Genomic DNA, 27,128 nt, shown 5'->3' with positions numbered 1-27,128 from the left:
AGTACAGATAAGGCGAAATCAGTTCAGTACAATGTCAGAAATGAGGAAAGGCCAATAAACTGTATAAAAGAAATGGATGTAACATCCGTGATGTCACCCATTGGTTTATGGACTGCTGCTCGGAACCCAATAGTTTCGAATCTGGGCAGCGCCATCTTGAAAATTTCAGGTGCATGCTGGGAAAAATAAAAACACGGATTCTACTTATATGGGCATGAGGCGGAGCCATGGGCGGAGCGGGGAGGTTGCTATGTTTGCGAGGGCTGGATCTCGAGGACATTGGTCAATCAACCTGTCAATCAGGACGTAGCCACGCCCTAATGCATACCCTGCTTTATCGTCACATATAAAATCAGGGAGGCCAAAATGTCCCAAATGAACATCATACTGCATTGAAGAAGGCTTTAAACTAGCGATTGAGACAATAAACACATTTTGAAAACGTTTACTGAGGTTAGAAATCAAGTGAGAAGTTGGTGAATTCTCCATTGACTTGTATAGAGACGGTCGCCCCCTGGTGGCCTTTTGATAGAATGCAGCTCTAAGTTACTTCCGCGTTGGCCTCATTTCAGAGGACCGGAACTCCCCGCCTGATATTGGCTCAATTTTGTTTTTAAATTTCTTGACATGTTAAGAAAATGTCATGCATGATTAATTCTTCCTCTTCCTCCCCACATCCCTTCTTCCTCCAGGCGTTCCGGCCGCGTGCAGCACTGCAGGATCCATTCCCGTCAGGAGTCCGGCTCCACTCGTTTCTACCTGACGGACAACCTGGTGTTCGACAGCCTGTACCGCCTCATCTGCCACTACAGAGACACTCCTCTACGCTGCAACGAGTTTGAGATGAGGCTCGGAAACCCGGTGCCTCAACCCAACGCGCACGAGAGCAGAGAGTCAGTTACACACCTCTGATACCTGGTCCTCAAACACATCACAAGCTTCTGTTTTTTACTGATTGAACTGATTGAAGGGGTCTTCTTCTGTGGTGCAGGTGGTATCACTCCAGTCTGTCGCGGGTTCAGGCCGAGCACATGCTGATGCGTGTGCCGAGAGACGGAGCGTTCCTGGTGAGGAAACGCAGCGAACACAACTCCTACGCCATCTCCTTCAGGTTAGAGCATCAACACACTGAGACACCATCGCTGTTTATTAAACATCCTGTTGTCCTCGAGTCAAGGAAGGAAGGAAGGGAGAAGGGAGGAGAGGAGGGAGAGAGGAAGGAAGGAGGGAAGCAAGGAAAGAAGGGAAAGAAAGAAGGAAGGAAGGTAGGAGGGAGGGAGGAAACAAGAGGGAGGGAGGAAGGAGGGAAGGAAGGAAGGAAGGGAGGGAAGAAGGGAAAGAAAGAAGGAAAGGAGGGAGGGAGGAAGGAAGAGAGGAAGAAAGAAGGAAAGGAGGAAGGAACAAAGGAAGGAAGGGAAAGAAAGAAAGAAGGAAAGGAGGAAGGAAGGAAGGGAGGAAGAAGGAAGGAAAGAAGGAGGGAGGAAGGAAGGAAGGGAGACACCATCGCTGTTTATTAAACCCTCCTGTTGTCCTCGAGTCAAGGAAGGGAGGAAGGGAGAAGGGAGGAAGGAAAGGAGGGAGGGAGAGAGGGAGGGAGAAAGGAAGGAAGGAAGGGAAGGAGGGAGGAATGAAGGAAGGAATCAAGTAAAGAAGGGAAAAAAGAAGGAAGGAAGGTAGGAGGGACAGAGGAAGGGAGGAAGGAAGGAAAGAAAGGAGGAAGGAAGGGAGGAAGAAGGAAAGAAGGTAGGAGGAAGGAATTGAGGAAGGAAGAAAGGACAGGAAGGTAGGAGGCAGGGAGAGAGAGAAAGGAGAAGAGGAAGAGAGGAAGAAAGAAGGAAAGGAGGGAGGAAGGGAAGGAAGGGAAGGAAGGAAGGAAAGGAGGGAAGGAAGGGAAAGAAAGAAAGAAAGAAAGAAGGAAGGAAAGGAGGAAGGAGGAAGGTGCAGTTATTTAGTATACAGACTCATTATGAAGAGATACTGTGAATATATCTGAACATGAACAGCGAGGCTTTAAACACACCTACAGTTCTATTTAATGAGTTTAGTCCTGTGTGTGTGTGTGTGTGTGTGTGTGTGTGTGTCTGTGTGTGTGTGTGTGTGTGTGTGTGTGTGTGTGTGTGTGCAGGGCGGAGGGGAAGATCAAACACTGTCGTATCCAGCAGGAAGGACGTCTCTTCATGTTGGGGAGCTCAGCAGAGTTTGAGAGTCTGGTGGATCTGGTGAGCTACTACGAGAAGCATCCTCTGTACCGAAAGATGAGGCTCCGCTACCCCATCAACGAGGACACGCTGGACCGGATGGGGACCACGGTCAGTCACACACACACACACTCACACGCACACACTCACACGCACACACACACACACAGATCAGTGGATGTTTTGGGGTTTTAAAGAATCACATATAACATATTTACAGTTTCCTAGAGAGTAACATGCTGCTTTAACCTTCATGTCGTCTGTTTTTCTGTTCCTTCTTTCCTCCCTCCTTTCCTTTCCTTCCTTACCTCCCTCCTTCTCTCTTTATTTCCTTCCTCTCTCTTTCCTCCCTTCCTTCCTTCCCTCCTTCTTTCTTCTGTCCTTCCTTCCTCCCTCCCTCCTTCTTTCCTTCCTTCTCTCTTTCTTTCCTCCCCCCTACCTTCTTGCCTCTGTCCTTCCTTCCTCCTTTCCTCCCTCCTTCCTTTCCTTCCTTCTTCCTCATTTCTTAAAAGAAAAATAAACCTCATCATGTGTTTTGTCTGTTTCTTTTCTTCTTCTTGTCTTCTAATCTCTGCAGGAGCTCGACTACGGAGCGCTGTATGAGGTCCGAACTCCTCATTTCTACGTCGAAGCCAATAAGATGCCGACAGCTCGGGTGAGTACTACAATATTACAAAATTAAATGAAATAAAGAAATACACAGTCTCAAGTATCAAGTGCAGTAAACTTTGAGTAAATGTACTTTTTTGTGCTTTTATTTTGAAATCTTTGCTGCTGTGTTTCAGTGTACGGTCAAAGCTTTGTACGACTATCGAGCTCAGAGAGAAGACGAGCTGTGTTTCCCCAAACAGGCGCTCATCCTCAGTGTGGACAAGCAGGAAGGAGGCTGGTGAGCAAACGTGTCACTTCCTGTTTATGAATGAATAGAATTTAAATAATAACTGCACTAATCAATCAATACATATATCTTCACCTTGCTCCTGTGTGTGTGTGTGTGTGTCTGTGTGTATGTATGCGTGTCGTGTGTGTGTGTGTGTGTCCTTCAGGTGGAGAGGCGACTACGGAGGGAAGAAACAGCTGTGGTTTCCTGCTAACTATGTGGAGGAGGTTCCCAGTTCTCCCACCAGAGAGCTCGATGAAGTGGTGAGTTGGGATTCAGACGTGAAGCAGGAAGTAGAATCGATCATCAATTATCTCTTTTTTTTTTTATTGTGTTTCTTTTGTGTGTGTGTGTGTGTGTGTGTGTGTGTGTGTGTGTGTGTCAGTCCACAGAGAACAGTCCTCTGGGTACGTTCCTTAAAGGCTTCATCGATGTACCAACCTGCCACGTCGGTGAGTCTGAATAACTACTTTCTAACTAAGAATGTTATTATTATCATCACCATGGTAACCGGAACTTATGTCAAATTGCATTTTAATTTGCATATCATGACATCACATCATATCTGACCAGTTGACCAAACCACCATAGTTACAGTTCATGGTTGAAGCGTATTATTTTACCCCCAATTTAATCAGATTTTGTTGTCCTTGAGTCAAGGAAGGGAGGAAGAAAGGAAGGAAGGAAGGAAGAAGGAAAGAAAAGAGGGCGGAAGGAAGGAAAGGAGGGAGGAAGGAAAGAAGGAAGGAAAGGAGGGAGGAAGGAAGGAAGGAAAGGAAGGACGGAAGGGACGAAAGGAGGGCAGGGGGGAAGGAAGGCAGGAAAGAATAAAGGAAGGAAAGTAGGGAGGAAGGAAGGAGGAAGAAGGAAGGAAAGGAGGGAAGGAAGGAACTGAGGTCTTGCTTGAGTTTCAGATTTCACTGTGTGTTATTTTTCATCCCTCCATCGTGTGTCTCCAGTGGTGCATAAAGACGGGAAGAACTCTCGGCCCTTCGTGTTTACCATCCAGTCCCAGCAGCTGTCGTCTCACCCGGTCCAGACTCTGGACGCTGCGGCCGATACTCTGGACGACCTCACCGCCTGGGTCGGCAAGATCCGGGAAGCCACGCAGAACGCCGACGCTCGGGTTAGTCTGTCCAATGAGACTCTTAACGTAAACATAACTCGTTTATCTCCATGGTAACTTAACTCCTCTCTGAATTGACGCTGTGGCTCGTTTGTCTCCATGGTAACATAACTCCTCTCTGATTTGGCGCTGTGGCTCGTTTATCTCCATGGTAACATAACTTCTCCCTGAATTGACGCTGTGGCTCGTTTATCTCCATGGTAACATAACTTCTCTCTGAATTGACTTTGTGGCTCGTTTATCTCCATGGTAACATAACTCCTCTCTGAATTGACGCTGTGGCTCGTTTATCTCCATGGTAACATAACTCCTCTCTGAATTGACGCTGTGGCTCGTTTATCTCCATGGTAACATAACTTCTCTCTGAATTGACTTTGTGGCTTGTTTATCTCCATGGTAACAGATGCAGGAGGAGAAGCAGATGGAGAGGAGGAAGAAGATAGCGGTGGAGCTGTCGGAGCTGGTGGTTTACTGCCGTCCCGTCCCGTTCAACGAGGACAGTAAGGATCTCAAACTTCTCTCCTCAAAACTATTCATCTATTTTTGTGCTTTCCTTTTATATTTTCCTACTTCCTGTTTCTTAGAAATCGGGACGGAGAGAGCGTGTTACCGGGACATGTCTTCCTTCCCTGAGACGAAGGCGGAGAAGTTTGCGACGCGTGGCCGAGGGAAACGCTTCCTGCAGTATAACCGCCGGCAGCTGTCCAGAGTTTATCCTCGGGGACAGAGGCTGGACTCGTCTAACTACGACCCGCTGCCCATGTGGCTCTGCGGCTCCCAGCTGGTTGCGCTCAACTTCCAAACTCCAGGTCAGTAGAGGAATGTGTGTGTTTGTGGTCTTTATTCAGTGAAGTATGCACAGAACAAAACAGGATAAAGACTCAGCATGTATTATACTTATATATCAGATTTAAAGGGGGGAGGGTTGGAGGAAAAACTAGGAGCAATTATTAGCTGACTGATGGAATGTTAATTGACATTTATTTTGAAAATCAAGTATTAGTTTCGGTAATTTTTCCAACAATAAAATGTAACCTTCCTGTTGTCCTCCCGGGTCAAATTGACCCCGTCTGTTTTTACTGTTCTTTCTTTCCTTCCTCCTACCTACCTACCTACCTACCTTCCTTCCTTCCTTCCTTTCCTTCCTCCCTTCCTTCTTTCCTTTTCTTCCTTCTTCCTTCCTTCTTTCGTCCGTCCTTCCTTCTTTCCTTTTCTTCCTTCCTTCTTTCGTCCGTCCTTCCTTCCTTTCCTTCCTTCCTTCCTCCCTCCCTCCCTCCCTTCCTTCTTTCCTTTCCTCCCTCCCTCCCTCCCTTCCTCCTTCCTCCTTATGTACTGTATTTTACTTATTATCTCAGATTTAAATTCATAGAGGAGGGAAGAGTTGGAGGGAAAACTAGAAGCAATTATTAGTTTGAGTCATTTTTCAGCTTCTAAAAAAATGGAGAATGTGCCGCTATTATTTGTCTTTAGTTATCTTAATATCTTTGGGTTTGGTCATCAGGAAACTGGTGCACATTTTTCACAATTTCCGAGAAAATAGTTGTCAAATTAATCATTAAATTAATTGTTAGTTGGAGCCTCAGGGGGAAAAGAAACAAGCTATAAAAGATCCTGGTTTCCTTTTCCTGTGATTAAATGTAACCAGACTGTCACTGCAATCAGTTTCTCTTTGCAAAGTGTAAAAGATAAAGATGATATATGTGAATAATGTGTGTATGTGTAGATAAACCCATGCAGCTAAACCAGGCCTTGTTCCTGCTCGGAGGCGGGAGCGGCTACGTCCCTCAGCCGGACATCATGAGGGACGACACCTTCGACCCGTTCGACAAGGACACGCTGCACATGGAGCCCATCACCATCCAGTTACAGGTGAGTTCAGGTTCATCACGGAGAAAAGAAAACCCTCCTTTAACCCTCCTGTTGTCCTCAGGTCATGGAAGGAAGGAAGGAAGGAAGGAAGGAAGGAAGGAAGGAAGGAAGGAAGGAAGGAAAGGAGTAAGGAGGGAGGAAAAGAGGAAGGAAGGAAAGGAGTAAGGAGGGAGGAAGGAAAGAGTGAGGGAGAGAGGAAAGGAGAGAAGAAGGAAGATCGGAAGGAAGAAAGGAGGGAAGGGAGGAAAGAGAGAAGGAGGGAGGGAGGAAAGAGAGACTGCCTTCTTTCCTCCATTCCTCTTTTCCTTTCTCCCTCCCTCCGTCCTACCTTCCTTCCTTCTTTCCTTCCTTCCTCCCTTCTTTCCTTCCTTCTTCCCTACCTCTTTTCCTTTCTCCCTCCCTCCTTTTCTTTGTTCCTTCCCTCCTTTCCTTCCTTCCTTCCGTCCTTCCTCCCTCCCTCCTTCTCTCTTTCCTCCCTTCCTTCCTTCCTCCCTCAATTCCTCCCTTCTTTCCTCTGTCCGTCTTTCTTCCCTACCTCTTTTCCTTTCTCCTTCCTTCTTCCTTCCTTGACTCGAGGACAACAGGAGGGTTAAGACAGTTTTAAGTCCACTGCTGCTGCTTCTTCTTCTTCTTCTCACATTCTTCCACTTCTCCCATCAGGTGGTTGGAGCCCGTCATCTCCCTAAAAATGGCCGCAGCATCGTGTGTCCCTTCGTGGAGGTGGAGATCTGTGGAGCTGATTACGACTGCTGCAAGTGTAAAACAGACGTTGTAGGTAAGACGGCATCTTCCAGGTGGAGAGATTCTTTCCTCCCTTCTTCTTTTCCTTTCTCCCTCCCTCCTCCCTTCCTTCCTTCCTCCCTTCTGTCCTTCTTTCCTTCCTTCCTCCCTCCCTCCTTTTCTTCCTTCCTTCCGTCTGTCCTTCTTTCTCTCTTTCCTCCTTGCGCTCCTTCCTTCCTATCTTCCTTCTTTCCTCTTCCTTTCTCCCTCACTCTTTCCTTTTTTCCTCCCTCCCTCCGCCCTTCCTTCCTTCCTCCTTTCTCTCCTTTATCCTTCTTTCCTTCCTTCCTCCTTACCTCTTTTCCTTTCTCCCTCCCTCCTTTTCTTCGTGAAACCTCAGCGGAGATCCTTCAGTTAATGTTTAAGTACTTCCAGTGAGATGAAGGTATTTATTTCTTTCTTTCTTCTCTCTCTCTCTCTCTCTCTCTCTCTCTCTCTCTCTCTCTCTCTCTCTTCCAGCTGATAACGGTCTGAATCCAGTGTGGGTGCAGAAGCAGTTCATGTTTGACATCCACAACCCGACCTTCTCCTTCCTGCGCTTCACCGTCTACGAGGAGGACATGTTCAGTGACCCCAACTTCCTGGCGCAGGCGACATACCCGGTCCGTCTGCTACGAACAGGTCGGTTCTGTCACAAAACTACACATAACACACATACGATACCAGAACCAATCCAAGTCCCCTTAAAGTGATACTGATACCAGCTGAGTCCTTCATTAGATTCCCATTACACCGCATCCCGACATACAGCGAGCGAGCGAACCAGCGACGAAATCTCACCCAAAACTGTCCTGATATGCAATGTAACGATTTTATCGCGTGTATATTCCAAACCATCGTTCATGCTAGCTGTTCTCTCTCTGCTAGCTAGCTTGTCAACAGGAAGCAGCGTGTACATTTCAACCAATAAGAAGTGTTTAGGGGCGGAACACTGCCTTGAAATTTCGTCCAGATAGAGACAGAGCGAGTGATTTTTTGAGGGATCGGCAATGTCACTGGACAGGGCGATGTCGCTCGCGGCATGTCAGCAAAGGCCATAGACTGTATAAAAGAAATAAGACGTAACATCGGTGACGTCACCCATTGGTTTGTGGACTGCTGCTCGGAACCCAATAGTTTCGAATCTAGGCAGCACCATCTTGAAAATTTCAGGTGCATGCTGGGAAAAATAAAAACACGGATTCTACTTATATGGGCATGAGGTCGGAATATTTTTGTCCACTGATGGGTTTTGGGTTCCTAAAAGCTTAAATAAAGTGTTCCTGTGGTTGTGTTTTGTGTCTTCAGGCTACAGGAGCATCCCTCTGAAGAACAGCTACAGTGAAGAGCTGGAGCTGGCTGCACTTCTGGTTCACATAGAGATCGTCAATGCAAAGGTGCAAAACTCTTTAACTCTCTCTCTCTCTCTCTCTACTGATAATAATAAACTTTATTTATAGAGCACCTTTCATATAAGGGAGGGAACTCAAAATGGGTTAAAATACAATACAATAAAACAACAGCAATATTTTTTTTCTCTTTTTTTTCTTTGTTCCTTCATTGTTTTTATTCCTTTCCTTAACCCTCCTGTCGTCCTCCCGTGTCAAATTGACCCCGTCTCTTTTGACTGTTCCAATCTTTCCTTCCTTCCTTCCTTCCTTCCTCCCTCCCTCATTCCTTCCTCCCTCTCTTCCTCTACTTCCTTCCTTCCTCCCTCCTTACTCCTTTCCTTCCTTCCTTCCTTCCTCCTTTCCTTCCTTCCTTCCTCCCTTCCTTCTTTCCCCTCTCCCTTCCTTCCTTCTTTCCTCCCTCCCTTCCTCTACTTCCTTCCTCCCTCATTCCTTCCTTCCTCCTGTCTAAACTCATTTAGTTAGTTTTTAAATTGCAGTTTGCATTAAATCATGAATGTGAACAGACAGTTTAATGATATGACCCTCTGAAATAGATAATAAATATACTTGACCTCATCTGACTTCCTGTGGCTGCAGGAGGAAGACGATGAGAACTTGTACACGTCCATCCAGCGGCTGCGGGATCGAACCAGCGAGCTGTCCAATCAGGTGTCTCTGCTGGAGCGCTCGGGCTCTGCGGACCTCAGCTACCAGCAGAGTCTGGAGGAGCTGCGAGCGGCTCAGGATCAGCTGAGCGAGCTGGTGGAGGCTCGGAACCGCAGGTGACTGATGATGATGATATAACACACACACACACACACACACACACACACACACACACGAAGATATATGTATTAATTGATTAGTGCTGTTATCATTTAAATTCATTTCATTCACAATATGTTTGTAAAGTTTATTCTAAGTGCTGAAACTATAAGTTGATTTATTGATTCATTGATTCGACTGAGAATTGATTTATAAAGGTTTTCATAATGAATTAGTCATAAAGCTAAAACTTAATACATGTTTTATTAACTTTAAACATGTTTCCACCTCATCACATGTGTGGATTTTCTGCTTTTAAGTTTGATATCATTGTAAATTTGAAAATTTTGGGGGATTTTTTCACTATTGGCTGAACAAAATAAGCATTTTTAAAATTAATACAAGATTGTTACTCAGTCATTTCCTTGTTTTTATATTTATATTTTTTGTAGATGTTATTGTTATTAGATATGTATTTTTATTTCAGTAGAGCTTCTTCACATTTTGGCATTTCTTAGCAGACTGTAATCTTGAACTTTGTACAATTTAGGAGAGATTAAGCTTGCATAAAGGAGTAATAAAAACTATGACAAGGAGAGGTTAGAGAAGAAGAAATTAGATTTTTTTAAAAATTAATTCATGTTTTTAACTTTAAAAATATTTCCAGCTCATCAACGGTGTAGATTTGCTGCTTTCCAGTTTGATATCATTGTAAATTAGAATATTTTTGAGGGTTTTTTCTCATTATGAGCTGCACAAAATAAACATTTTTAACATTCATTTAAAATTATTACTAAATGTTCTTGTTTTTTATATTATAGTATCATTATAATTATGTTTTACATTTATATCTCTAATTTTATATCAGTATTTTTAGATTTTATTGTTATTAGGTATGCATTTTTATTTCAATAGAGCTACATCACATTTTGGCATTTCTAAGCATTTTTATTAAATTTACCTTTGATACTTGGCCTTTGGTTTTTTTTCCCTCATTTAAAGACAAACAACGTCATTCACACCTTCATATAATAATAATAATGCATTTTCTCCATTTTTCCAGGCTGATAGAGAAGAAGAGGAGAGAGAGGCTGAGACAGCAGGTGGCAGCAAAGCGCAGCTAATCCTCCTGTCCACCAGAGGGCGCCAAACTCCACCGAACAAACAGTGCCTGACACTCGCTGCCGCCGGTGCTGTGCGGCGACGGCCCCGAGAGAACAACAGGCTCCTTCACAGCAGCGACATGCAATCATATAACTGGAAAATAAATCACTTTAATGTGAGATTTTACAGTGAGAGACAAAAAACAGAAGCATCTCATGGACAGAAACCTCACAGAGTTAAGCTATAAAAACAATCAGTGGCTGAAACGCATTAAGACTGAATGAAGAAGGGCTTTTTTTCATGGATTCAGAAACAGCCTGGAGCAAAAAAAAAGAGGATAAAAACTACACTTCAATCATTTTCTGTCCATTTTTACAAGACAAGATGAATACTGTCCAATAGAATAACATTTAAAAAAGGGGGAATAGACTTTTTGGCTTCAGATGGATTAAGTCTGGCTGCTTCTTAAAACTGGAAATGTTTGAAAAGATGCCTTTTTTTAAAAAACTAAAGGGAGTGAAGCTCATTAAATTTGCTCTGAGTGTGTTTCAGGCTTTAATAAAAGAGAAAAAAAGGGAGAAGAAAACTCAGGTTACACAAATAGATGGACATAAAAACTATAAAATGATATTTGGATGGAAAAAAGGGAGCGGAGTGGTAGCAAAAAAAAAAAAAGGAAATATCATGTCTGTGCCTTTTGATGTTGTGACTGTCGTTACTCTAATGTTTAAAAAGAGAGTAAACCGATATGTGTGTGTGTGTGTGTGTGTGTGTGTGTGTGTGTGTGTGTGTGTGAGGTCAAACTGTTTTCTCTACAACTGGAATTAGTGGCCCTTAAAAGGGGAAAAACTACTAAGAGACTGGAGAAGGAAATCTACTCGTTTGGCTCGGACCACTACTCATGAAATGGGTTTTAAAAAAAAGGGATTTTAAAGACTAAAGTCTGTTTCTCCTAATGAAGACCAAGTCTTTTATTTTGAAGGGGCGGAGGGGGGGCACTCAGATCCAGATGTTTCCTGTCGCTTGTTCTACCTGGGAGAGCACAAACTGGACGAACTGAAATCTTCACCAAACCACACCGAGAAGTTCTTTTAATACTTCTCTTAAAAAGGGCTCTAATATATATATATATATATATTATGTGTGTGTGAGCGTGTGCGTATTTATATATACACACCATAGAAATGGACGTAACATCCGTGACGTCAGCCATTGGTTTGTGGACTGCTGCTCGGAAGCCAATAGTTTCGAATCTGGCCAGCGCCATCTTGAAAATTTCAGGTGCATGCTGGGAAAAATAAAAACACGGATTCTACTTATATGGGCATGAGGCGGGGCCATGGGCGGAGCGGGGAGGTTGCTATGGTTGCGAGGGCTGGATCTCGAGGACATTGGGCAATCAACCTGTCAATCAGGACGTAGCCACGCCCTAATGCATACCCTGCTTTATCGTCACATATAAAATCAGGGAGGCCAAAATGTCCCAAATGAACATCATACTGCATTGAAGAAGGCTTTAAACTAGCGATTGAGACCATAAACACATTTTGAAAACATTTACCGAGGTTAGAAATCAAGTGAGAAGTTGGTGAATTCTCCATTGACTTGTATAGAGACGGTCGCCCCCTGGTGGCCTTTTGATAGAATGCAGCTCTAAGTTACTTCTGCATTGGCCTCATTTCAGAGGACCAGAGCTCCCCGCCTGATATGCACACACTACCTTTCAAAGAAGAGGAGGATGAGGAGGAAGGAGAGAGGATGACCACATTCCTCCTCCACAGCGCCCCCTGGATGTCACCTGCAGCATTGGCTCAGGTCTGTTCGCCTCAAAACAATTAAAGGGCTATATCACACAAAAAGCAAAGAAAGAAAAGCACTCTGTTGCAGAAACATCAGGATTCAGCTCCCTGGCTCATCATCTGGCTCTAATCAACAGATGTGGGTCAGCTGATCCTGTTGCATGGCTTCATATTTAATAGTAATAATAATGATGATGATGATGATGATGATGATGATGATGATAATAATAATAACGCCCCCCTTCCCCCCTGTGTGTCTAATGTCTTATTGTGTATATAACTTCTTTTATTTATCAGACAGGTGTACTTCCTGTTATAATAGATGAAAGAACATATTAGAAGAATGATAATGGACTTCAGATTGAAGATACTGTAACTTTATGTAGAAATTAATATTGTATACTGGAGCTCCCTTTAAAAATCTCTGTCTGTCTCCCTCTCTCTCTCTCTCTCTCTCGCTCTCTCTCTCACTCTCTCTCTCTCCCCCCCTCTCTCTCTGGCTCTCTCTCTCTCCCCCCCTCTCTCTTTTTGTCTCTCTCTGTCTCTCTCGCTTTCTCTCTCTCTCTCCCTCTTTCTGTCTCTCTCTCTCCTTCCCTCTCCCCCCTCTCTCTCTATCTCCGTCTCTCTCTGTGACTCACTCACTCTCTCTGACTCTCCTCCTCTCTGTCTCTCTCTCTCTCTGTCTCTCTCTCACTCTCTCTCTCTCCCCCCCTCTCTCTCTGGCTCTCTCTCTCTCCCCCCCTCTCTCTTTTTGTCTCTCTCTGTCTCTCTCGCTTTCTCTCTCTCTCTCCCTCTTTCTGTCTCTCTCTCTCCTTCCCTCTCCCCCCTCTCTCTCTATCTCCGTCTCTCTCTGTGACTCACTCACTCTCTCTGTCTCTCTCCTCCTCTCTCTCTCTCTCTCCTCCTCCCTCTCTCTGTCTCTCTCCCTCTCTTCTCCTCCCTCTCTCTCTCCCTCCCTCCCTCCCTCCCTCTCTCTCCCCCTCTCTCTCTCACTCTCTCTCTCTGACTTCTATGCAAACGGTGGTCTTGGTCTCGGTCTCTAGCCATCGTGTATTAGGCGATTTTATTGACTTAAGTTGTGTTTTTTTTCTCTCTCTCTGTATCTGTATCTATGCTAACTGTCCAGTATTAATACTCGATGCATTACAGAAAACTCCTGTGCAAGTTTCCATTTAATAAAAAAAGCTCTTTCATGTAATCGTGTGCGCCTTTTTAATTGTATTTATTATATTATACCAGCAAAAACCTCAACAGATATACAAATTAAGAGTAACTTTAGTATTAGTATTATTGTTTTGCTATATAAAGTTTTAATGAAGTCATTTATGAGTAAAAATCTACCTAATCTCTTATTTAACCCTCCCGTCGTCCTGCCGGGTCAAATTGACCCCCATTCCTTCCTCCCTTCCTTCTTTCCTCCATCCTTCATTGCTTCTTTTCCTTCCTCCCTTCCTTCTTTCCTCCATCCTTCATTGCTTCCTTTCCTTCCTCCCTTCCTTCTTCCTCCGTTCCTTCTTCCCTTCCTCCCTCCCTCCCTTCCTTCCTTCCTTTCCTTCCTTCTTCCTCCCTCCCTTCCTTCCCTCCTTCCTTCCTTCCTTCCCTCCTTGACTCGAAGACAACAGGAGGGTTAAGGTTCTTAAATGTCTTACTTTTATACTTTAGGACCTTGTCTGTTTTGAACTCTTCACATCTAAATAAGACACAGAGTTAAATATTCAAAGACTTTGAGCAAGCAGAGACGAGTTTTGATGCTGGATGATTAATGTCAATTTATAAATTTGGGCTGTTTTCCAAAACACACTGTACTTTAACACTACTGTCTCTAACCACAGGAAAGAGGACACTGAAGAGGTTTCAGTCAAAGTTGCACAATGTTTTCTGCAGAACTCCTTTCTTATGAGCCAAGTGAGCGGAGTGAATGTCTAACTAGGATGACACTGACTAATGTAAGCATCGTACACGGCTCCTGTTTGATGAGTAATCCTTCACACTCAGCTTCTCTTCTCTGAGGTGGACTTTGTAAAAATCCAACCTGCCCTCTTATTTTCTTTTCTCCTCCTGTTCTGTGGCTTCTGATGATTATTCAGATGTGTAATCAATCAATCAGCAAACACTGAGGAGACATTTGTTTGATTGTTTAAAAAAATCATGGTAATATATTTAATCTGTTCCATTTAAATGTGAGTGCCATTACACAAATAATGTATCAGTATTTATTCATATATTCCTTTAAAAGCAACAAAACTTCCAGGAAGGAAGAAGGAAAGGAGGGAGGAAGGAGGGAGGAAGGAGGGAGGAAGAAAGGAAATAAAGGAGGGAGGAAGGAAGGAAGGACAGACTGAAGGAAGGAAGGAAGGAAGGAGGAAGAACAGACTGAAGGAAGGAAGGGAGGAAAGAAGGAACAGTCAAAACAGACGGGGTCAATTTGACCCGGGAGGACGACACAAAGGTTAAGTGAATATGAAAGTATTGTGTGTGAGCTACAGTAAGAACATCAGCTGTAGTTCATTCTTAACTTTGTGTCAATAATTCACAACAAACACAATACAGCCAGTTTCAGCAAGTTATTCTGGTTTAACCGCTCATGATGATTTATCTTTAAAAATGAGTTAAATCAGTCACTGTATGAAAGCTGACCTGTCCACTGTAAAGCCACTGACTGCTGGGTTTGACTGCACGGGTTTTAAACTGATATTTTTGGGAAATCGAACAATTTCAACCAAAAAAAAAAGAACGATGACTTATCTGCAACATGTGAATCCCAGAGTGAGAGGCATCAGAGTCTCAGCACACAGCAAACTGCAGAGTCTGGCTGCACACATCACACAACAGATCAGGACTGTAAGTGCTTTTATTTATTTATATTTTATTTATATTTATTGATCTGTAAAAGCTGTGGGTCGACTACTTTTGATTGGAAAAGAAACAAGAAGAAAATGTAAAGGGTGACACAAGCCTACATCCATTTATATTGTGGCTTTTGATGTAAAGAAAATAATAATATAAGGTTAAACATGAGGAATTTTGACCAACATATTATAATTAATAGGATTAGTTTATCATTACTTTATTCTAGGGTGCAAACTCTGCCATTAGGAGGGAGAAAGGGAGGAAGGACGGAAAGGAGTAAGGGATGACGGAAGGACGGACGGAAAGAAGGAAGGAAGGGATGAAGGAAGGAAGGAAGGAAGGATGGAAAGAAGGAAGGAAGGAAAGGAGTAAGGGATGAAGGAAGGAAAGAAGGAAGGAAGGAAGGAAATGAGTAAGGAGGGAGGGAGGAAGGAAAGGAGTGAGGAGGGAGCGAGGGAGGAAAAGAGGGAGGAAGTAAGGAGAAAAGGAAGGAAAGAAGGGAGAAAGGAAGGAAAGGAGTAAGGAGGAAAAGAGGAAGGAAGGAAAGGAGTGAGGAGGGCGGGAGGGAGGAAAAGAGGAAGGAAGTAAGGAGAAAAGGAAGGAAGGAAGGAAGTATGGAAGGAGAAAGGAGCAAAGAAAGAGGGAAAGAAGGGAAGAACGAAGGAAAAAACAAAGAGAAAGGAAGGGAAGAAGGAACAATCTAAACAGCCGGGGTCAATTTGACCCGGGAGGACAACAGGAAGGTTAAGAGGTCTATTGAATACTGTGTTTTTTTGGCCTATAAAAAGTCTTTCCTGCAGTAACATATGTTCTCCTGCAGGGGGCGCAAAAACCCTTCAAAGCGGTGCTGGATGTGAGCTCAGGTGATCCCCAAAAAACAGGAATGAAACCCATTTCATTTGTTCGACAGGTTAGTTTTGCTATTGTGCTTTCATATCATAGTTTAAGATAAGATAAGATATTATTTTATTTATCTTATGGAGGGAAAATCCACATTAATGCAAGTGGATGGCAAAAATAGAAAGAAAGAACAATTAAATAATAAGTAAGTACCACTGACGTCTCTGCATTAGGGGCCAGTGGGGCCTGGCCCCACCAGATGGAGCTGCTGAGCACTATGCAGGCTCAAAATAATTGTGAATAGAATTGGTCTTCTTTATAGTGTGATAATCTATAAATAATATTTTATCAAGAATAATAATATTCAATAAATACCGATTATGTTGCTAAGTTTAACATTTATGCATAATCCAAAGGCTTTGCCAAAGCCAAGATCAATGGCCTAATTTCTCGAAATAGGGCCGGCCCATGAGCGTCTGTTTAAGTGATGAGCCACTAAAATCATAGTGCGCATGTCCAAAACTGCTCTCAATAGACGGCCTTGGGGCACAGTTATTGTGGCCCCAAGGCCGAAATCATCCAATTAAAATATTGGAATCACATACGTCAAGACGTAATCACGTCAACAGTTCAGTTTTGGCAGATGACAGTAGGCAGCAGCAAGCTAGGTTTTCATCAGGAGCAAAACGACAATAAAAGCAAACCAACAATATGAATAATGTAGATTCTCTGATAAAGGGTAAATTTAGCACTTTGCCACTTGAGCAAAAATTAGAAATTAAACGTCTGGGACCGCATCAGCCGGTGGATTTTAACATCGTTCAAGCGGGAAAGGACAAAACCCGCTCCTTCAACCTTGAATGGTTCAAAAGGAAAACATGGCTAACTGCCTGTGTGACCAGAAAATCCCTCTTTTGCTTTCCTTGCCTGCTGTTCGGAGGAGATACTACATGGACTACAGTCGGATTCAAAGATTTGAAGCATCTTTCTGAACGTCTGGCCAAACATGAGAGCAGTGGCTCACATGTTGAGAATTCCCTGAAACTGGGTTTGCTTGGCACTGCTAACATCGCTGTACAGTTGGATTCCGCTCATAAACGAGCCATTGAACTGCACAATCAACACACGGAGGAAAACCGGTATGTGCTGGGAAGAATTATTACATGTCTTAAACTCTGTGGTAAATGCGAAATCGCCTTACGGGGGCGGGATGAATCAGCTGCTTCAGTGAACCCGGGCATTTTCCGTAGCATTTTTGAGACGATGTGTGAGGGCGATTCCAGACTCAAAAGACACTATGAATCACAGCCGTACTTCAAAGGGACCTCAGCGACTATTCAAAATGAACTTCTGCAGTGTATGTTTACTGTATATCAGGAAGAAGTTGTGAAGCAGGTGTCTGATACTCCCTTTGTGGCTGTGCAAGCAGACGAAACAACAGATGTCTCGTGTAAATCGCAGGTAGTGGTTGTACTGCGTTACATGACTGGAACAACAGTGAAAGAGAGGTTTTGGAGATTCATTGAAGTGAGGGACAAAACGGCACCAGGTCTTGCTAGTGCAATACAAGAAGCCATCGAGCCATTGAGTTTAAGAGAAAAATTAATTGCACAAACATACGACGGTGCAGCAGTCATGAGTGGGCACATCCGTGGTGTTCAGACCCTGATCAGAGAGAAGTACCCAAACGCGCAATTCGTGCATTGCTACGCACACCAGCTAAATCTGACCTTGCAGCAGGTGTGCGCAACAAGAATTTCCGATCTAAAAGTATTCTTTGCTGATTTGTCCGCCTTTGCTACATTTTTTTCTAACTCGCCAAAAAGAACCGCTGCTCTCTCTGACACATCTGCTCGGCGCATCCCGAGGCCAGCAGCCACTCGGTGGAATTTCAAGAGCAGAACAGTGAATGCTGTTTGGGAGAACCGTGCAGATATCATGAAGTGCCTGGATAATATCCGCACAGAACCTGGATGGGACAGCGTTACCATTCGCGAAGCATATGGTCTTGCCATGTACCTGGAGGATGACACATTTTTACAGTTTTTGCAGTTTTTCTATCAGCTTATGCCAGAAGTGGACATTCTGTACAACACACTGCAAAAACGAAGTGTCGATGCGACCACAGTCAACCGTGCTATGGACAGCTTCAAAGACAGTGTGAGTCGACTGAGAGAAAAAGTGGATGACATCGCTCAAGAGAGAGAGGCAGCGCCGAAGAAACGGAGGAAAAAAAACACTGCAGCAGTTATGAAGGAAGCTTGTGATACCGTGGTTGCTCAAGTGGAGGAGAGATTTTGCACGAGTGATCACCTTATAGCAGCACAGCTTGTGGACAGCACACTTTTCAGTAAGTTCAGCAAATCATTTCCATGTGCTGAATTTGAAGCAGCAAGTAAAATCTGGCCAATTGGAAATAAAGTTAAGCTAGAAACTGAGCTGAAGTCCCTGTACAGTCACTCAGAGTTGCATGCTGGCAACACTCTGTCTCTGCTGCAGTTGATTTATGACAACAACCTACAGGATGCATTATCTGAAACTGTGTCACTGATCAAAATCATCATCACAACACCAATGACCACAGCTGAGTCAGAGAGAAACTTTTCAACACTGAAAAGGATCAAGACCTTTACAAGAAACACAATGGGGCAGCAGAGATTAAATGCACTGGCTATGTTGTCCATTGAAAATGAATTCATTCATGGATTAATGGACTTTGACAGACGGGTTATTGACAAGTTTGCCCAGATGAAAGATCGACGTGCATCCTTTCTATTCAAGAAATGAACACTGGTGAGTGGCATTTTTATTTTGAACCATTCAGAGGTTTTTCTGTACTCATGCTGTGTTTCCTTTTGTGTGATATTAATCCTTATATTATTATTGCCCTGTGCCCAGGAGTGTCCTTGATCGCCTGCACCCTGCTCGTGCCAGCTGGACCTGCTCCTGGCCTGCCTCCTCGCCGCCCAGCCTTGCCCCTTCGGCCCCCCATCCTGCCTCTCTCGTCCCCTGGCTCCCCTCACAGCTCCCCGCACAGCTGACCCCCCCTGGCCTCAGTCTTCTCCGGCTTCACCCCTCCACCCTTAGCCTCAAGTATATATAGTTCAATAAAGCACTGTGATCTGGTCCTTATCTCCTGTGTCTTTGGTTCCCTCTCTCAGTTGTCATTTACAACAATTGTGTTCTTGAATTGAATTAGAATTTATTGTGTAGGCTTGTGGATGTAAAGTGCCCACTCTTGTGCCCCACTCAACTTTTCATGCCAGAGACGCCACTGGTAAGTACACCATATAGGCTACTTGAGTTTGACATAGGGCTGCTTGATTATGGAAAAAATCATAATCACGATTATTTGGGTCAAAATTGAAATCACGATTATTAAAACGATTTTTTTTTTAAACTTTAGAAACATGCTGCATTTATTGGACATTTCTTAATTAATTTTCTCTCCCAGCAGCAGCCTTTTATCTGCCGCTTAACGCAACACACAGCAGAAAATGTGCAGAGATATTAGAACTGAGCTGGTTACCATGACGACAGTTCACACATCACTTCCGGGTTTTTAATAATTAGTCAGTAAACTCAGCATCGTCTGACGCAGGCTGGAAACTCTGCACTTTTATTTACAGTTAAAACATTTCACCGTGTGTTTCAGCTTCTGTCAAACTAACGGAGCTGCGGCGGCTTCCGGTCTAGGCTTTTCAAAATAAAACCGTTTGTTATTGAGCGCTATATCATTATTATTAAAAATCGTTTCCCCCCGATTTTATTAGTTTTGAGATCGTTTGGCCCCTCAATCGTAATCATATTGCACAGTTGCATTGGATAATAAATATGGTTTGTAATTATAGTCAAACGTTATGTATTTCTTTGTCATTTATAATGTGGATATCTTTATTTTTAAGGTGTTGGCAGTGTGTCTTTACCCTCAGCTGCTGAAGGACAACAGTCTTCCTCTGGACGTCAGGCTCAGAGCTCAGCGGCTCCTGGAGATCTGTGATGGACAAAGTGTGGGTGAGAACTGTGTTTTCTTTATATGCACTTCCTGATATTTTAATTAACAAATGTCTAGAAATCCCCTATATGTGATGATTTATCCATTAGGGTCCTACTCTGCCACCTGCGGTTTGCTTCATGTCAGGAAAAGCATCTCTGAGTTCATCATGAGACGAGACGTTGGAGTGCCTTCATACACTGAAGATATCTTTATTTCTTCTGGTTCTCAAAGGGCCTTAACGGTATTAAAGCACTGTCTTTATTACTGTTTTTATGTTACTCATGTCTCATATATCACCCAGAGGTCATATTTACAGGCATATGGATGTTAAAGGATCAGTCTGGCAGTAATTTGTATTTTTGGCCATCATCTTTGAGCTTCTAACTCCAGTTTAGTTTAGTATATAAGCATCTTAATGTTGGCTAATTGGCTCCAAACAGAAAGTACAGATGAGGCTGTTTGAAGTGGCTTTACTTTAGTGAGTATTTGGTCAATCAAGTTAATACATTTGATGGTGCTAAATTAAACATAAAAGTTCACATTGAGGCAAATATGGTACCAAATTACAAATAGGTAAAGTAATCTGCTCTACCAAAGTTCATAGCAATCCATATGTTCAACCAGTTTTTGATTAAGAATGATTTATAATGTTTTTATTTTATTTGTTTTAATATTTAAAAATATATATATTTTATTTTATTATCACATTCTACATTTTTTTTAATCTTATTTATTTTATTGGTCTCTATTTCTTTTGTTTTTAATCTTTATTTAACATAGTCTATAGCTTTTATTAAAATCTTATATTTCATTTTACTTCCGTTTTGTCTTAAATCTATTTTAACCTAGTTTGCACCTAACTTTTTCTCTTATTCCATGTTATTTGATTTGATTTTAAATATAGATCCTAAATATTTTTTATTCCATTTTCATTTTCTCTCACATACATTAGTCTCAAACTTTTTTTTATTTTTGTACCTTTATAGTTTTTTATTCCTTTTCTGGTGCTATATAAATAAACTTTGATTAATTGATTAAATGTCAATTTCACTTAAAAGCTAGAAAATGTGAGTTATGTGACCAATAAAGGCAAATGGGTCCAAATTATAATAAACCAGAATGATCCTTTAACCCCAAAATGTTTAATTATGGAGCAATTCAGCACTGACAGAATACATACTAATAATTGTGTATTGATCTATTTAATTGTATTTAGGCGATTATAAAGCTGCTGGACAAAGGGGAAGAGGGGAAGACTCAGACAGGTGTGTTGACCCCCGTTCCTTCCCCACACCACCTTCCCATCGTACTGGATGAGTTGGGGGTGACACCAGCACCCTACCAGCTGATAGAGGACCGAGGCTGGACCGTTGACCTGGAGGAGCTGCACCGAGCTTTAACGGCCGCTAGGAGGCGCTGTGAGCCCAGAGCTGTTTACATCAGTAACCCAGGAAACCCTACAGGTAAGTGTGGCGGTTGTGTACTCTTTTTTAAAAATGTTTGTTTCCATAATATACAAAAACTCTCGATGGGAAGCATGTGCATTCTTTTTACAATACAAAGATATCTCCAAAAAAAGAAAAGAAAACACAAGGCACTTCATTCATATCATAATAATAAAAAAAACTTCAACAAAACAAAATATTTTGTTGCAATTTCACTCAATTTACAAATTGGCTTCAAAGAAGAAATATATTTATTTAGTTCGTTTTTAAATCAAACTATTGAGGTGGGGTTTATTTTATTTGCATGAATGGAAGTGATATTTGCCCAAAACTATAATAATATTGACCAGTTCTGAAAATTCTTTGGTAAGATTATCTTTATATAAAATAATCTTATGTTTATCAAATGGTGTGATATTTTCTATTTTATTACCTATCCATTCAAAAACATCCTGCCAAAACTGTGATGTCACTGAGCAAGAATAAAAAAGATGTTCAGTAGTTTCACAATCTGCATTACAAAAACAACATATGGCTCAACCTCAAATCCAAACCTTTTCTTTAATGTTTCTGCTGCTGGATAATAGCCATTAATCATTTTATAGCGGTCGTGTACTCTATCTCTGTTGCGTTGTAAACTGAAGGAGCACCACCATCACTTTCAGCATCAACCTGCCATTTATTCTGATGGTAACAGGAGTGATATCCCACAGTCAGTCTCTCACATTGACTTCTCACAATACTAAATGCAAACATCTGACATGACTCATCTCTATTGCACTTTTATGCACTGCTACTTTTGTATTTATTTTAATTTATATAGTGTGATTGATTGAACTTGCTTGTTTGCACCGGAGGGGACAGTATACTATTGTACTTGGTATGATTGTGCAATGACAATAAAGATGTATCTATCTACAGTATCTATGTATCTATCAAAAATGCACAGAGACGGCATTCAAAGACTGTTACCTGAGTTATATGAAAATTAAATGAACACAATACAGCATACCCGATGGTAAAAGGAGTGATATCCCAGTCAGTCTCTTACATGGACTTCTCAAAAATGCTAAAATAAAACAACATAAAATAAGGTAAGTTTGACTTGGTGCTAGCTAGCAGATACTCCGTCCATACTATTTACATACAGAGCTTAACGCAAACCACCGATAATCAAAACACTGATAATATGTGACATACAGCATCTTCCCCAGTCACTGGAGGCTTAAGTCATCATATAAGATACAGAAACACACGTATAGCCATAAAAACAAGGTTAATATCTCTATTTTTACGGAGCTGATAAAATGTGCACCTACCACAGAGACGGCATTCACAGACTGTGTTACCTGAGTTCAGGCTCACCAGCAGAGGGCGCTGCACTCATATTACTCTCATAGTCTCTGTAGTAATAGCCATTATTCTTATGCAGAGAAAATAAATAATACAATAATAAAATACATAACACAATAGGAAATGGACAAATGACCAATGATAAATTAAAATCAGTGCAAATGTAACAGGTTTGATATAAAAACACATGTACCAGTTTTCTGGACTCTTTCTGCACTTTCTGCTCCCTCATCAATGCAACACAGCACTGTGTAATTTAATTGATTTTCTTTTACAATGCATAGAAATGCACTCTTACACTTTACTAAATAAAAGCTATCAAAACAGACAGTAAAACACTTTGTTTTTAACCATAAATCTCAAACCATAATAACCAATATGGGAACAGTGACACCTAGTGGACAAAACAAAACACTGCAGATGTGGGGTAAACACAGCGAAAATAATTACATTTAACAAAGGAAACATACCTGCAGTGCAGAAGACATAAAAACGTAAATGTACCAGTCTTCTGGACTCTTTCTGCACTTTCTGCTCCCTGAATAAGTAAAATAACAATGAGATGAGAAAATGTGCTATAATGCTCTGCAGCTGTCTGGTTTACATTACGCAGCAGCCTGCCATAGTACAAAAGGCGCGAAAACAAAAACATCCATAAATTGTATATTAATGGTTAAAACAACATAAAACAGCTACGTAATGTTAGCGGTATTTACATTAAAGAATATGCACCAAAAATGTCAACATAAAAAGAACAAAGAAAACAGTTAACACAACTTACCCTCATCAATGCAACACAACACTGTGAGGACCTGACGCCATGATCTACGGAAACCCAGGAGGTACAGACAGAGGTGACCGCCAAAAAGGTAGCATCCTCAGGAAATTGAGATAAAATTCACAAATATTCAACAAAATAAATAAATGATCAATAAAATCCTTAAATATAATTTGAAAACAAAAATGATTTAAGTGCATTTTCCAACTCTGTTACACAAATATATATTAAAAACAGGACAGTTAGAAATGGCAAGTGGAAGCATTAACTCCTTTACATAAGCATCTATCACCCACCAGCTTCATCACATCCACCTGTTGAAACTTCATCGCTGTCATATGTTTTGTCCTCACAGGTCACGTACAGGACAGGAAATCTATAGAAGAAGTGATCCGGTTTGCATCTGCTGAGAGACTCTTGCTGTTGGTGGATGAGGTGAGGATTTAACTCAAGAACTGGCAGTTTATGTATTTATTTATTTATCTTTATTTTACCTTGAAAGACGATTTAGGAGGAATCCTTATTTACAAATGGTGTGGAGAAGCATTAATATAAAATAGTATAAGTACAGTTTATAAAAGAAAATATTAGGAAAAAAGATACAGTAAAGTTAAAAAACATTTACAATCTAATAAAACAAGGTGTGAGATAAGGAGATAAGATTTGGTCCATGTGTACGGTCCATTATTATAAGAGAGAGAGACATTTTCCTACTTTGGTTCTGATTAATTGAATATAAAGAGCGACAACCAATTCTGTGATCGAATACCAATATTTTGTGACATTTTCTCATATAGTCCGTCATCTTCACTCCAGGTCGAGCAGGACAGCATTTATGGACACAGCAGAGAGTTTATTTCCTATAAGAAGGTTCTGTTTGAGATGGGAAAGCAGTACTCAGACACAGTGGAGTTGGTTTCCTTCCACTCTCTATCCAACGCCTGCATGGGAGAGTGAGTTTCTTCTCTATATCAACAGCACACTGACATATCAACGTTTCATCATTATTGGTCTTTTGTCCGTCTAATTTTTGTCTCTTTGTCCCAGATGTGGTCAGAGAGCAGGATACATGGAGGTGGTCAACATGGACCCAGAGGTGATGCTGTTCACTGATACTGTGCTCTGTGCTGATATCAGTACTCCGGTTATCGGTCAGCTTGCTCTGGATCTCATGGTCGACCCACCGAAACCTGGAGACCCTTCCTGGGACTCGTACACACAGGTATTATAGATCCTGCATCAAACATTAGGCATGTTTCCTGCCTTGGGAATGTTACTAGTTACTCTATTTAAAATAGATGACTTTTCTAATTTTCTAACCAATGTTTTCAACTGTTAGGGTAAATGTCCCCTCCATCTGTCCTTCCTTCCTTCCTGCTGTCCTTCCATCTGTTCTTCTTTCCTTCTGTCCTTCCTTCCTTCCTTCCTTCCTAAGATCTAAGTGCAGCTGTGTTGTCATAGATACTGACATGATTTGTAAGGGAGATCATTTCTTATAAAGCAACATTTATCTCTCATTTGAAAATGTATTCATTAGTTCATGTAGATTTTGGAATATAAAATAAAGATATTTGATGAATAAAGTGGGTTTAATTGGTACTGTGACTCCATTTAAGCCCATGTGTGCTCCAAATAAGTTCACATCATGATGTATTTACTAAATATACAAAAAATATTGAGTTCAAAGAATTAAAAACAGCAATATATGTATTGAGTAACATGTTAAATATTAAAAAACGAGGAAAAAACCCTCCTGAGCAAAATCTTAAAGGTGTGACTTCAGATGTAACCTCCTTTGTAATCATAGTACAGTTACAATTATTTTGTGGTTAAATTACATTAAGCTAAAACTTACAACCAATCCCTGTTGTTCTTTTTCATTAAAGGAGATTCACCTCATTCGGACCACTCTGTCCCAAAATGCTCAGCGAGCTCAGCAGTTCTTCAACAGTCTACCAGAGATGAGCTGTCAGTCAGTGATGGGGGGAATCTACCTTTACCCCCGTCTGAGTTTACCGTCTGAGATCACTGAGCAGGCCAAGGTGGGAAAATATTACTACTACCTCCACCTAGCTGACCTCTACAACACTCTTATGTCATACAGTGTTTTATTTAAATGTAAATAAGTTGCTTAGTTCAAGTCTTTATGTCCATTTTTTCAGGTATTAGAGGTGGAGGCAGATGTTTTGTACTGCCGGAGGTTACTGGAAGAGGAAGGTGTGCTTATAGGGGCAGGAGGAACGACTGACAGCTACCATCTGAGGTAAGAGATATGAAGTTATAGCCACATCAGGTCAGGTATGTTTCCTTTTCTCCTAAAAAGTGATCATGTGATGTGTTTTCTCTTTTTAGATTCTGCATCCTCGTTCCTCCTCACACCCTGGAGGAGGTGCTGGCTCGTCTCAATTCTTTCCACCTTCGCCTTTGGGCCGACATCCGCACCCTGACAGAGGTGTGAAGTGCAGAGACTGAGTGTAAAATACAGCGACCCAACATGTAGTCACCTGTGGAGGAAAAACAGAGCCTCAGCTTGAGTGTGAATGTTGGAAAGAGCACACAAAGAGCATACTTAAAGACTCAAGCATTTATATTTTTGTGCTCATAGAGAAGTCATTTTATAAGTGTTCTGCATGCTTAGAAATAAATCCATAGTTTAAAAAAAGAAAAAAACAGATTTACTTTGTCTGCTAGTTTGATGAATATGTCTGAGATAAAAGTGTCTTCTTGGCTATATAAGTTCATGAATGTAAAGTACAAACATTTACCAAGTGTAAACCTGGACAGTCTTCAAAATAAAGGTCAAGAAACTTTTTGAGGTGTCTTCTATCAAATACACCACAGAGATCACCGTTACCGTTACCGTCCTCTTCCACTTATCCGGGGTCGGGTCGCGGGGGCAGCAGCCAAAGCAGGGAAGCCCAGACTTTATTACTATTTTTATGCTATTTATGTCTCATATATCACCCTGCGGTCATATTTACAGGTATATGGATGTTAAAGGATAATTGTGACCATAATTTATAATTTTGGCTTATGGAGTAAAAAAGGAAGTAGTTTCTTAAGGAGTAAAAAAGGAAGTCTAACAGGAAGTAAAAAAGTAAAAAAGGAACACTGATTTTCATCCTGGTTTCGGGTTTCAAGCTACTCTTTAAGTACTTCTCTATATAAATAAATAATTATGACTTAATAAGCAACCATCAAAGTTCAGACAAGCACAGACATTATTTACTAAGATTTTACAGTCAATAACATCTCATACATTTGACAGTGATCTGACAAAGTGTGTAAAATACATTTGGAATCAGGGAATTTGTGCAAAATGTAGTAGTGATGATAATGGAAATAACAAAAAGGGAAACCTCATATAAAAATCAAAATGGAAAAGATTTAATGGAAATATTAGTGGTGTTTGTACAGTGTGTGTGTGTGTATGTATATTGTTCAATGCTTGCTGGTGTTTCTGACAGATTGTGAAAATGAATTTCCCCATTGGACAATAAAGGCTATCTATCTATCTATCTATCTATCTATCTATCTATCTATCTATCTATCTATCTATCCATCCATCCATCCATCCATCCATCCATCCATCCATCCATCCATCCATCCATCCATCCATCTATCTATCTATCTATCTATCTATCTATCTATCTATCTATCTATCTATATTTATATAGCTCCAAATCACAACAAAAGTAATCTCAAAGCACTTTACACACGAGCAGACGCCTGTACTAACAATAAAACAATTGATGCCTCAAATATTTCTACCACTTAACTTCCTTAAATGTAATTGGTATATATTTAAACTTTATTGCGGAACTTAACTGCTTTCTTTAAGGATGTTTTTTCCAGCTAAATCCTGCCTTCCTGTTTCTGAGTCTTAGAGGCTTTACATCTTGTGGTGAATATGGTTAAAGAAACATGTCTGTCTGCATCCTGCAGAGCATTCTTGACTCACTGTGCAGTTATAA

General features: G+C 41.5%; 2 protein-coding genes across 4 annotated transcripts in view; both read left to right on the top strand.

The window, feature by feature from the left end:
* Window positions 1-10,245, top strand: part of LOC128361401 (1-phosphatidylinositol 4,5-bisphosphate phosphodiesterase gamma-1-like) — a 42,817-nt gene extending 32,572 nt beyond the window's left edge. For all 3 annotated transcript variants that reach the window (XM_053321852.1, XM_053321853.1, XM_053321854.1), the window contains 16 exons: window positions 693-893; window positions 992-1,111; window positions 2,126-2,309; window positions 2,776-2,853; window positions 2,984-3,087; window positions 3,245-3,341; window positions 3,464-3,530; window positions 4,038-4,204; window positions 4,608-4,704; window positions 4,789-5,013; window positions 5,928-6,073; window positions 6,734-6,848; window positions 7,313-7,474; window positions 8,141-8,229; window positions 8,821-9,005; window positions 10,052-10,245. In XM_053321852.1, coding sequence (XP_053177827.1) covers window positions 693-893; window positions 992-1,111; window positions 2,126-2,309; window positions 2,776-2,853; window positions 2,984-3,087; window positions 3,245-3,341; window positions 3,464-3,530; window positions 4,038-4,204; window positions 4,608-4,704; window positions 4,789-5,013; window positions 5,928-6,073; window positions 6,734-6,848; window positions 7,313-7,474; window positions 8,141-8,229; window positions 8,821-9,005; window positions 10,052-10,112 — 2,098 coding nt within the window. In that variant the 3' untranslated portion in view covers window positions 10,113-10,245. The remainder of the gene's footprint in view (window positions 1-692; window positions 894-991; window positions 1,112-2,125; window positions 2,310-2,775; window positions 2,854-2,983; window positions 3,088-3,244; window positions 3,342-3,463; window positions 3,531-4,037; window positions 4,205-4,607; window positions 4,705-4,788; window positions 5,014-5,927; window positions 6,074-6,733; window positions 6,849-7,312; window positions 7,475-8,140; window positions 8,230-8,820; window positions 9,006-10,051) is intronic.
* A 4,379-nt stretch (window positions 10,246-14,624) lies between these two features.
* LOC128362318 (alanine aminotransferase 1-like) lies at window positions 14,625-25,612 on the top strand. The gene is made up of 11 exons (XM_053323059.1): window positions 14,625-14,732; window positions 15,562-15,651; window positions 19,487-19,595; window positions 19,686-19,819; window positions 20,795-21,041; window positions 23,510-23,589; window positions 23,971-24,107; window positions 24,202-24,376; window positions 25,041-25,196; window positions 25,317-25,417; window positions 25,507-25,612. Exons 1-11 carry the CDS (start codon window positions 14,628-14,630, stop codon window positions 25,610-25,612), a joined length of 1,440 nt encoding a protein of 479 aa, XP_053179034.1. The 5' UTR covers window positions 14,625-14,627.
* Window positions 25,613-27,128: the final 1,516 nt, after the last annotated feature.

Source organism: Scomber japonicus, chromosome 7 (assembly GCF_027409825.1).
Source record: "Scomber japonicus isolate fScoJap1 chromosome 7, fScoJap1.pri, whole genome shotgun sequence".
Lineage (NCBI taxonomy): Eukaryota > Metazoa > Chordata > Actinopteri > Scombriformes > Scombridae > Scomber > Scomber japonicus.
Note: the sequence above shows the minus strand (reverse complement) of the source record. Positions and strands in the feature narration are given on the sequence as shown.

Coding starts and splice junctions, on each gene's coding strand:
- LOC128362318 (XM_053323059.1), top strand. CDS start 14,628: ATGACTTATCTGCAACATGTGAATCCCAGAGTGAGAGGCATCAGAGTC. Junction 19,596..19,685: donor CTGTGATGGACAAAGTGTGG/GTGAGAACTGTG, acceptor TTTATCCATTAG/GGTCCTACTCTGCCACCTGC. Junction 25,197..25,316: donor AGATCACTGAGCAGGCCAAG/GTGGGAAAATAT, acceptor CCATTTTTTCAG/GTATTAGAGGTGGAGGCAGA.